Genomic DNA, 12,509 nt, shown 5'->3' on the forward strand with positions numbered 1-12,509 from the left:
TCACATCTACTTCATGACAGTTCCCATCACTACATAAAGACTTTGAAGTGCCCTAACGTGCAGTAAAATGCGAGATAACCTACCAAACTGTCAATATTTCTTCGCTTCTAAAAGGAAATGCTAATGGCACTCAAAGAGCTCAAGATGTAATGTAAGATCTGATCCAGCGGGCTGGCTGATCTAACCATCCTTTCCTTTGCTACGAGGATGTGGAACAGCTAGTAATTACGAGCTGAAGAACTAGGCAAAAGTTTTTCACTGATGAAATGACTACAAGGAGAAAAGCCTTTTTATTTCTAACGAGATTTTCTTTCTGAAATGTTTTCTGTGCAAAGTAAGAGAATTAACAATACCCCTCTCTTCCACTTTAATTTCTTCTTTCTAACCTCTTTTTTTTTTTTATAGGAAAAGAAAGCAGAATGAAATATGGATGTTTTTAAAAACCGTCCAATACTCAGCAGTTTATTTTCCATAGGGAAAAGATGAACACAATTCAGAGAAAGCAGGACCTCATTCCAATTGACTGTGTTAAACACCTGGCTTTTCTCTGCCATCTCCAGCTTGCAGTGTAACACTGAGGAAGGCTCTACTACAAGGGAAATTAAATGCGATAAGCCAAAGCCCAGTCCTATGGTAAAACCTCAGCACTGGTAGCAGAGTTGTACAACTCATACAGACTTCAAAGGAGCCAGGCTGCCCCCTGAGATCAACCCTTGATAAGAAGGGATGCGGTGTTTTGTATCATCAACCACGTACCACCCCCAAATCCATTTGTGCCATTCTCAACAGCTGCTCTCCAGTTCTTTCAGTTAACAATAGGAAATTCTTACATATTTCTCAGTTAAGGAGCAGTTTTACTGCCGAAAACTTACACCAGTGCTTTTCAACCTGTGGTTTGCAAAACCTTTGGGAATCACAAAGAACTTCTATAGGTGATGTGGAAGACAGCAAAAAACCCTGCAAGCCTCTTATCATTCAGGCTGAATTCACTATACCATGCTTGACAACCCCACTGAAAATTTTCAGGGAGGCCACAGACTGTAATAGCTTGAAAACCTCTCATTGACCCTGTGCTTCCTGATATCAATAAAAATTACATAGAAGACATTCACAGAGTAATCACCAACTGCCACCTCATTCATCCAACACCCCCCCAACACCAGCTAGTACCGGAACAGGCACGATGGAGTCATCTCTACTCTGCCAGCACCAGGTAACCACATCTCCCCAAGTCAGCAGCTATAAGCACCTAATGCAACACCTCCCTCCTGCTGCCAGCGGCTCACTGCCACGCAAAGGGAGACCTGAGGGCCTCATCTTTCATTCTCTTATCTCATGCAGCTATTCCTTATGCAGACACATTTCTGTATACAAATCCCATTATACTTGACCCTCGGTTCACCCTGTTTCCATTACAACGCTGTAGACTCAACCAGACTTGCTCCAGTGCCAACTCTGTGCTGTCATTCCCTGTGCAGAGTGGTAATAAAGAAATCACTGTTTTAAGCTGACAAAGAACAGATTTCTTACTAAGTAAACACTGATGTTTTGGTAGGGAAATTAAGTTATAAAATTGTGTCTACAAAGGGAGACCATACAGATGGAGTTTGTTAAGAGACAGCAATACAGTCAACAGTGGTTAATTCAATTGCCTGCTACTTATCAGATTTTTTTTAAAGGCTTATCCAGCTTTTGTAAATGCAAATGCAGAAAAACATTCAAAGAGTCATTGCTGATCGCTGTTTTAGCTGCAGAGCTGTACACGCACGCACACGGCTTTTTGAGGAGGAAGAGCCTGCCCTTGTGCATCCACCATGGCTACGTCAGATTCCAGTAGACATGACACATACCAGCCAAGGAAGAGAGGACATGTGAGACCAGCACTGCTCATTGCCATGCCACCATGTGCCAGAGACCTCCATTCACATGTTGCAGCCTCACTTTCCCCAGCCACTGCTCCCACAAGACATTCACATGCATGGTGCCCCACACCAATTTATGGTGCCCCATACCTTCCTTCGGGTCAGTCAAAAGCAGGGCATTAAGCTCAGCTGTGAAAAGACAGGAAATTTGATGCCTCCATTCAGCTGAGCTTTAAATGAGCCCATCCCAGCCTCAGATGTCAGATTCCAAAAGTGTTCTCTTTGGGAAAAGCATGATGTAAAGCCTCAGGTGAGCCAAAAAGATGTTAACATTGTGTGCCCTTTAAATGATGGACTTAGTTGGCACAATGAGATGTGCTTAGGTTGGAACTATGTAAATACAATAATTTTATTGCTGTAAGGTAAAAATGATTCTTTTTTAAAAAAGCTATTGCCAAGTAATTAAGTCACAAAGTATTGGTTCTATTTAAAATGCAAAAGAAGGGTTATTAAACATAATCATGTTCTAATGAAAACATTTGCAATGGCTTTAATAATTCAGCACAAAATTTAATTTAAACATTTATCTCCTGTTTTGGAAAAGACAAACATAGGGCCATTGCGCTGCGGTCTGGGAATGAGAAAACAGAATTGCTCAGGTGCAGTGGATCATTTAACCTACTTAGACATCAGTGACAAACAAACCCACCCTGGAAATCAAAGCCATGCCAAAATCCTGGCAGCAAGGCTTTCCATGTGGTAGCAGCCTTTGAAAATCCCGTTGTCTTCTCTTAGCACCTTCAAGTATCTCGTGCAACCCGTGCTGCTTCCAGTGGGGTGTGAGCTCTTGAGAGCACTCAAGAAGAAGCCAGCTGCTGATGGGAGCTGGATGTCTATACAGAGGTCTACTGGACTGGATGCCTGTGAGTTTACATTGGACCGGCACTTCGTATCTTTTTGGTTTTGCTTTTGTAGCATCTTCTACTTAATTTGCTAAAGTAAGCAAAGGACATCACACGTAAAAATAAAGCAGGTTTTTAAAAAGTTTTACGGTTTAAATAATCTATAGCGTTATTAGAAACCAAGGAAATCCAACCATCCAGAACCGAACTTCTACTATTAACAATTCACTTTAAGTGCATCACAGAATGGTGCAAGTTTTAAAGATGTTCGCAGTTTAATGGCGAGATACTCTTGCTCGGTACTCAGTACACATTTCATACTCATGAATGCTGTGAAGATTAATACAACCATTCACGCCTGCTGTAAAAGCAAAAAATAAAAGAAAAAAAAGGAAAAAAAAAAAAAAAAAAGGTAGAAGGAGGCACAGTTCATTTTTTATGCTCAGCCATCGAGCATCTGAGGGACAGAGCAAGAGCAAGTAGAGTCAACACTCCCAGCAATGCCCTCTCTATCTTCTACCTTAATCCACCAATAAGATCACCTAAAAGCCTCTAGTTTCACTTCAATCTCTAGCTCCACTGTGCTGAGATTTGCTCCCAGATCCCGCAGGCTCTTTCATTTGAAATTCAAAAGCATTCAGAGGAGCACAGACCACAATGCATCATATGCAGAGGTGATCACAGTGTGGTTTTCACCCACTGAGGATGGTAACGGATGGAGGAGGGCACACTGAAACTGCACAGACACAAGCACGTGAACACACAAATCTTTACTGCGCTGGGAGTTCACAGATTGCAGTAATTTTGCTGGTGAACGTGTGAACCACAAAATTGCCCTTCCTGGGACAAAAGCCACCAATAAACACAGAGATGGTAGGGCTGGGTTTGGGTTTAGGAAAGGCAAAGCAATGAAATCAATCACAGCAACCAGAATCTGGATAAGGGCCAGTTTGGCAATGCAGTCAGAAACCAAATGAAGGGACAGGAAACCACAGAACCCAGTGCAAGTTTAATGGGAGGAAGCACGATCTGCTCGTCAGAGAAAGGCACCTCGAGGAACTGTCTGTCCTCGTCTGTCCCTTCACTCACTGAGTTACCTTGGGACAGGTCACATAGCCAATATACTGCACCAGTTTGATATACTTGAAGCAATGCAACCTCCATATGCCCAAATCTCTGCTCTGCTCAGTATCATTCTTATCAAAACCCATCACATGCTTCAACAGAAATGCAAACCCTGCTCTGCAGATATCAAGAGTGGAGAAAGCAAGCTGATAGGATCCTGGACCCGAAGGGAAAGAAGCTACAGCTCCCAGTGCTCTCACCTCCCACCTTCCTCTCATTTGGCAGAAGCTGTCTCTTAAAAAACAAACAAACAAACAACTATTTGAACGTTTCTTATTCTTGCGGTAACGCTCATCTCGGCACTGACAGGATTCAAACCAGACGTGGTTGTGGGAAATCTGGAGTCATACCAGGTTTAGCGCTTACATGCCAAGAGAGGTCAAGACCCAGCCAAGCCTTGAATAGATGACTTGCAAAGAAAATCCCAGGACACAGAGGAAGTGGTGTTGGTGAGAGAAGGTCTCTCCCTCTGACTCACCAGGCAATGCCACATGATGATGCTCTGGTGAGGAACATGAAGCCGCTGTCATTCTCATTCACTACAGTCCCAACATTCAGTGTATTCATCCTCAGTAGGGGTCTCATGGGACTCTCTTAGAAGGACAAGGCTTGCAAAATATCTAAGCTGACTCAGTTCCATGTTAGCCTCTTACATTCTGGTCACCTCCTCACTGCTGGCCCTGAGGGATGGATTGAACTTTCCTGTCCTAACCTGACATTTGGTTTGGTTATGTGTGGGTACATGATTCCTTTCATAATTATGGCTAGAAATTCAGTTGGAATTTGGAAGTTTGCTTTCTAGTAAGCGAGTAAAGCAATATGGGAGCTGTTTATACTGGTTTCACCATGAAAGGTGAAACCATGATCAGCTCTCCCTGTTCAGAGACTTGTGCAGGGAATAAGAGACAAACAGGTAATAATTGTACTTAAGCATTCAACTGTACTAGACAGAAGTCTGCAGACACCTTGCTTTTCATTTGTTCATGGCATTGCTTCTTACACAGAAACAGTTGGACTGGAGAACTAAGAAAAAGGGGGAAAAGCTAGAAGTAACTTTTGCATAATTTATCCCCTGGGAACTAACTTCAATATCCTCTCTGGCCTGTAAGATATTAGAATCCACCCCAATCTGGGCCCTGCTGTATACCACGGAGCTGAAGTCTCTTTTCATTAAAACTGAACTTGTACTTTTGTCAAAACTATTTAGAGAAACATTACAGAAGTGAAACCCTTCATGAGAATACCAACAAATAATCTGTTACTGAAACAGGTCTGAAGCCAGCTGCCAAGTCTATATTGTCACATGAAAAATCTCCAACATTAACTATTTTTCCAGCATGACTACACAGGAGTGTTTAGTAAAGATTTCTGTTTTATGGCACCTTCAGAACACCTCTATCCAGGCCAGCATGTGAACACGCATCTAAGCTCCTCTAAAGTCAACATTTAAGCATGCATTTCTAATGAAGCATATAGTCAAGTTTTTCCTGAATTGAGACAGCCTTAAAACCAGTTCTGTAGCCTGGATTGCTTCTGGTATGCTCCTATCCCTCATCAGCTCGTCATTTCTTATCAAATCTCTCCTGCAAATATCTCTCTCTTTCCTATTCCCCAGTAGATTCATCTTCCTTTCATTTACTGATTTGATGACTGAATGCTTTAATTCTTCTACTCCCTTATCCTTCTACATTCTGCTATTTTGTCGTCCACAATGCACAGTTTTCTCTTGTAAGATACTGCGCTGCACTTGATCTAGCATAAAAGATACTACATGAAATCAAATGTTCTATCTCAGAACTCAGACAAACAGTCACAAACAAGAATACACATGTAGGAGCATCGCTTTAATGCAGCTGTAAGCCTGAAGCTTTCCTATTGGTCATGTACTAACCACAATCTGGTAGTCCTTCCACTACCAGTGGTAATTTGGGATGTGTGGTTACCCTGTGGGATCTTAAGAGGCTTTCAGATGAAGCACTCAGCCAGCAGGTAACATGTCCTGTAGCTGGTCTGCAAATCAAAAGCCACCTAAGTAGCTCCAGAAGCAAACTAGGAAAGCCTCTCATGAAGAAGCAGAACGAGGAATGAGACAAATTCTTCTTCAGGATGCTTTTACAGGATCAAAAGGAAAATACTTCAAAGGCCCTTACAGGATTTAGGAATGGGTTTATTTTTCAGAGAGACTGAAACCGATAGAAAGCTCAATGCAACCGCACTTTAGTTACACATGCAAACCTAGCATATTTTTTCAGTCATGCCCAAGTGCAACCAGGTGCTGTTATGAGTGCCTTGGATAGCAAGGGGCTGGGGAGAGATAAAATAGGCTGAAGCAGAAAGAAATCCCTCTGCTGTGAGGGAAAGAAGGTACTTCTCTGCCTCCCACCACGCTGCAAGGTGTTCTCCCCCAACATCAGCTTGAAAAAATCATAAAAGGGTCACATCTCCTTTGACTACAGACTACTACCAGCAATCATAACACAGCTCAGTTCCATACAAGCCAATAAAGCGAGTACAAATCATGCAGAAAATTTGCTCTTAAAGTGGAGTCTTGTCTACTACTACCATGTAAACCTTGATTTTCCATAAACTTGGCTACATGCACTGGCCTACCATAGAGAGGAGACAGGTTAGAAAACATCCCTATCAGCACTACAGAAACACAAGGACCATATAACTTGGCAGAGCACCTTGAACTTCAAACATACATGTTAACATATATTCATTCCAGTCATTTTTGTAATTTATAGATACTTAATGCCTCCATCAGGGCTGGCCTGAGGGCCCAGAGTTTCAATGGAGGCTGGGGAGGTTTGGCATTAACTGGAGTATGGCATGCTTGAAAAACCCAAGATGCCTTTCATTTCTAGCAGCTGACAAGCTGGCCCTCCATTATGTTGAAACCCACAATACCCACATTAAAAATAACACTGTTAGCCAGATCTAGAAAAGTGAGACTTAAAATCTTAAATCATACTGTCGCTTCTAAAAACAGACCCAAGTAATGACCTCCATTTTAGCTCTGTTAGTTGTCTATGTAATGTCAATGGTGAAACATTAAAGAACAGACATGAAAATCCTCTGAGTTGGAAAGCTGTGCAGCATCACAAGTTCTCAAAGTGGTGTGGCACACGGAGGAAAAGCGTACGTACGTGGTTCAGTGTCACATCCAGGGATCTAGGAAGCCCACTTAAACGCACATAGTCCCACAGGAGCACTCTGCAGATCTAAGATTCGCTATGGTAACAGCACCTACCTCTGCCCTTTGATTTGTGCAGATGTGAGCACACAGCGTTAGCTGCAGGCAGGGTATCCAGAGCCGCCGTTTTGCCATATAGGGTCCTTTCTTTTTTTTTTTGTTATTATTATTTTTTCTTCCTTTCCCCCCAGCCATCTGGGTGGTCTGAGAATCAGCCCCGAAATACCTAGGATCCCTCGAACCACATGTTCTAATCCCAGCAGAGTTGACTCAGTCCTTCATCCTTCCAGGGTAAATTGACTTCGCTGCACTTTATTGCGTGGGGGGAACTTTTGGATGAGATTTTAAAATTTCCGCTCTGCACGTACATTTACAAACCCTGCATTTTTTTCTCTTCCAATATCACAAGCCAGCATTTCTGCTATTTGGTTTTTTTTCTCTCTCAGCACCTTGTGTTGTTTGCTTCTCCCAGCCTCTGGTATCTGAGTACCCAGATTAACAGCACCTGAAAAGTGATGTGCTGCAACCTTCATTTTGCAAGCCAATGAGATGGACGGGTTTTGTCCATTTTTTCTCCACAGAGAACAATGAAAACGAGGAGGCTGAGCAGGCTGATATTTGAGTATATGCTACAGGCTGCAGCCTGGTCAGTTCATTACCGCGGGAGGAAGGATATGACAACATGCAGCAAGTATCTGTAAGGGGGTGTTAGATGGGAGGTACATTAGGTGCAGGAGGGTGACATTCAGGCAGAAAAGAAGGGCAATCTGGGGCGATTTAACCACATGAAGAGCTCTGTAGACTGAGAAAGGATTTGCAACAGGAACTACAAGCGCAGAAATGGTGAGCTCTGTGTGGGTCAGGAGCAGCCCTGGGGCAAAAAAGTCTTCACTGCCTTCTGTCCTCATGACTGTAAGAAGCTGATGAGAAGAGAAACACCATCTAGAGAGGGGATTTATTTAGGATTAATAAAAAGGAAAAGCCAGCAGAGGTGGTGCTCCACATTTAGCTGAGAGAATACCTGGGAAACAAATTTGTGACACTGGAGTTTGACAGGGTTGAAGACTGGCACTGAACATTGATCCATTTTCACAGGATGCTGAAAGCAAAGGAAAGTGGGCTATACCATTGAGATAGCTTCTGAAAGACCTTCACTGCTTAGAAACTCTTTAAAAAGCAGTGGGAGAAAAGAGTTCAAATAAATTTTTCCTAAAGCACAAGCTTAGCAGCGGATAAGGTGGAAGCATGAAGTCACTTTTAATCTACTATAAAGTGAGGTAAGCAAAGGGATTATCACTTAAGACTCGCTGACATGAAGCTCTGAGAATGACATTTAAAAGCAATGGTGGATTACAGAGTGACATCATATTAAACGAACACATGCCAAAGGTTTACATAAAAGACCTCAGAGATCAGGCCCTCGTTCTCAACAGTAAAACCTCTTAGCCATTTTCACACTTTTTGGCAGTGATCAGGCTAATTGAGAGCTGCAGTTGTTCATTTTGTACATTGTGGTGTCACAGCCCCAGCAGTTTGGTGGCCCAGATCTTCTCTGAGCGATAATGAGCACAACTCTATCTGAGCCCACTGAGTCCCTCACTTCATCGTGATGAAGCCAACATACAGCAGCTGAAGATGCAATCCAGATGTTTATAAACCTGATCTGCAGGACCTTGTATCTGACTGCATGGTTCAGTGACTCCAAAACTGTGCACTTTCAGATCCCTCTGGACTTCAGGTCTAATTTTTTTCAGAGTATTCTGACAGTTTCAATCAAATACACAGGATGAATCTATCTTCTCAATTTGATCACAGTATAGATGTTCAAATATCTCTTAGAATGAAGAACAGCTGGAATTTTTTACCCATTTTTTCCCCCGAGAATGGTATGCAGATTGAAAAACCTACAGAAGCATTCAGGCCTGGATGACTATTTCAAATCATGATTGCTTCTTTTTTGGAAGACCTCATCTCAGCCTGTCGTCCTACAACATGCACCTTCTCAGCTTCTGCAGAGATAGGCACTGTGTACTTTTTTTCTGATGCCTGAAAACATGCCACAAGCCCCGTCAGAACTCAGTCACAGTTCTGAGTCACAGTTAATTAGCCTTAACTTCTCAGTTCTCAAAAATTAAGGAGAAAGCACAGATGGAATTAAAGTTCTTTTTTCCTCCAGTCCCCCAGAAAGAAGAGCAATAGTCCAAAATTTCATCTGCGGTCTTCTGGAGGTGGATCAAATGACCAGCGAATATTAAACCTGGTAGTTTTACAGCGAGAGCAGTATTGACAGTTCCCCAAAGCGCCTCCTGCAGGTTACCAAAGAGCCACTTACAAGCAACACACTCCTGCTAATTACAGAGCGGGGAGAGAACTGAACCAGCCTTGCGGAGGGGACCAGCCTCTACAAACTAGCGCGTACTCACACATTCTTATTTTCCTAAGTAAATAAAAGAAGCATGTGGGAAAGAAGGGGACAGAGTAAATTGGATGTGGGAGCCCCCAAACCTGTTTCCCAAATGAGCGATGTGTCTATTTGGTGAAAGTCGTAAAAATTTGCAAAACACATAAGAAGGTCTCTCTAAGCAGCTGTTTGCTTTGACTCCGGAGGGAGCTCACTGTATCTCCAAGGCAGCACAGTACCATCAATCAAGACCTGCCAAAGATTTTCTCCGCTGGTAGCAAAGTAAATATGAAAACACACATGTTTTATTGGTGCGTACGTTCTGCGGTGCAGCCTGGCGGCGTCTTTGCTGCAGGAATGAATGTTACCTGGTCCTATCCCAAGCAACCTGGTGGGATCAAAGCTGGAGCCTCATGAGAGACCGTCCTACAAAGATAACCACACACCCAGTAACGCACGGGGCCGGCGCCCCTCTGCCGATGGTGGGGGGGGAGGTGGGGAAAGGGAGCCCTGGCAGAAAACAGGGAGCACTGGTGGGAAAGCCCCCATTGGCTGGGCTGGAGCATGGTCAATGCCACTCGGAACATTTCATTGCCAGCCTCTAACACCTCTCCACTGAGTGTGTGTGAAGGAAGATTTTTCAAAAGATTTCTATCCTGCAAAACTGAGGAGGGTTTTGTTGATGGGCTTTTTTTTGTTGTTGTTTTGTTTAGTAAGAATAGCAAAAGACACATCTGTGACAGTAGCAAATTCCAACTCTAAAGGAAGAAACACTGGTATTTCTCAGAACACCGGGACAAAATGATGATGATTATTATTTTTTGTATGGCTAAACAACATACTTTCCCTTAACCCCACTTGGCCTTCCTTGGCTGAATCTCACAAAAACAAAGGAAAATCAGCATGAAACATACCCAAAATGGAAAACCATGGATCAAGGTTAAAACTGGAGAATCTGTAAACACTTGAGCCATTGCCTTTTTGACAAACAGTCACCTTGCCCGCCTGTGAATTACCCACCTAAGCTGCTCAGGCACACTGGGAGCCAATCCTGAAAAGGTGTTCTCCAATTTTTAACTTAGCAAAAGGAAAACAAACTTCAACAAGGAGGGGTAATAGGATCAGATAAAGGAGAACTGGGTAGGCTGAATATCGGGGAAGATCTGTAATATATTAAGATCTCAGGGAAATGGAGGAAGATTTGTGATTAATACAGATAAAAGCCCTGGCAAAGGGAAATTAAGGGCAACTCCACATTATCACGGCAATGGAACATTCTCTGTCAGTAGGTCTTTGGGAGGATTCACTCTTCTCAAAAGCCACATAATTTGTCTCATGATTATGAGCTCAGATTCTTTTTTTTATTTTCTCAAATTATTTCTAGACATGGACAAAAGAACAAGAAGAATATTTTGTTAATAAATAATGTCAGAACTACAACCTGAAACATCACCAGAATGTCAGCAGAAAAACAAGGCTGTTTTTGTTTGTTGCACTACATAACGCCTGATGAGCTTTAACCACAGTTTAGGAACTACTGTTAAAAAGCTTCTTGCTAAGTCAAGCCTAGGCACGCTGTTTACAGGGGTTAGCCCTGAAGGCTCTTGCATTGGCAGGTACTTTTAAGCTGAGCTAAGAGGTTTTCTGTTATTTTTGTTGTAGTTAGGGGAAAAAAAAGAAATAGTTGAGAATAGCTAAGCACACCTAAATGGGGGAGTGCAAGGGAGCTATCAGAGCTCACCTGCCATCCTCACCTGCCGCTTTACTCTGCAGTTGAGGGCTTGATCTTGCAAAGCTGGCTCCAAGAGTCCCCTTAGTTTGCAGATGAGAGAGATTTTGCAGACAGGGCTCCAGCAGTGTAGGTTTTCACGAGGCAGCTCACTAAAACACAACCTATCTCTTTCACTAAAAAAGAACCAGTTTTAACACATGAAGTGAATTTGGTTCAGCTGTTAACCTCTGAAGACTTCCATTCAGGTGACACTGATCTATGTTCTGCCTACAGCTCACAGTACAGAGTAAAATTCTGACAAACCAATAAAAGCTGCATGCAGGAGATGCGTCCAGCATCCACCATTACCCATTCATGGAGCATGGCTGTGCAAGTTAAATCACTTTGGCAATGATATACAAAAACGGTCAGAACCTGCAAACTAATTTCTGCCATTTCTTAGCTTTAGAGTGCTGTATTTGGTGACCTTAACATCGAACAAATGCTGTTTTGGAGAAATGGTGCCTCATACAATTTACATGGACTGACACACTTTCCTTCATTCCTTCTCCTCTAACTCTGCAGACCTGGAAGAGATTTCCTCCCACACTTGGTTTTGCTCCATTCCTCATTACAAGTTTTTGCAGCGCCTGCTGGGCTCCAATCCTGCCTCTCCTTCCATCCTATGTACAATTGTGAGTGCACAACATCAAAATCCAAGCTGATGTCTTAAATGCTATTTCTGTTGGTTTGCACTGCAGAGCTCAAGGATCAACTGAATGAAATTTGTCCCTTTTCCAAACTAGCCAAGAAAGCATCATGATTCCAACAAATTCTACTTAATGCTAAAGAAGCGATCACTTCATAAAATGAAAAAGAGGTGTATCACCAAATAAGGAAAAATAACAGAGATTACATAGAAAAGAGAAGTGTCCTATTGACTGGAGAAACACTATTTTATCCAGATAAAGTCCTCTAGGAAATACATTTCAGAGTACTATCAACATGATCAGCAACTGCACAGATACACTAAATGCCCAGTGGGGAAGACTCAAGCTCTGTAAACTATTTGTCATGGTGCTTAACAAGGGACTGACTGAGACAGAACAACAACAGTGAGCAGAAATGCAGAACATCTTTCAAACTCGTCTTTGCACGTGGATCTTTTATTGCTTGAGTTTTCCATATTCTCATCCATATTCTCAAGAAAAGGGTCCCAAAGCTTGTCCTACTCAGGAGAGCCTTGCAGATGAGTTCCCTCCAGTTCAGATAAAACAACATACATTCTCATTAGGCCAAAAGCAAACAGTGA

General features: G+C 42.6%; 1 protein-coding gene across 8 annotated transcripts in view; it reads right to left on the reverse strand.

Annotated features, from left to right (window-relative positions):
- The window catches only part of GLI2 (GLI family zinc finger 2), a 172,700-nt gene that overhangs the window by 45,647 nt on the left and 114,544 nt on the right, over positions 1–12,509 (reverse strand). Inside the window, exon 1 of one of the 8 annotated variants that reach the window (XM_072341082.1) lies at positions 1,851–1,954. The exons of the other annotated variants lie outside the window; for them this stretch is intronic. Within the exon in view, the coding sequence (XP_072197183.1) occupies positions 1,851–1,897 (47 nt within the window). The 5' untranslated portion in view covers positions 1,898–1,954. Of the gene's footprint in view, positions 1–1,850; positions 1,955–12,509 lie in introns of those variants that run through there. 8 annotated transcript variants of the gene reach the window in all.

The sequence above is a fragment of the Excalfactoria chinensis genome, chromosome 7 (genome assembly GCF_039878825.1).
Source record: "Excalfactoria chinensis isolate bCotChi1 chromosome 7, bCotChi1.hap2, whole genome shotgun sequence".
NCBI classification, from domain to species: Eukaryota; Metazoa; Chordata; class Aves; order Galliformes; family Phasianidae; genus Excalfactoria; species Excalfactoria chinensis.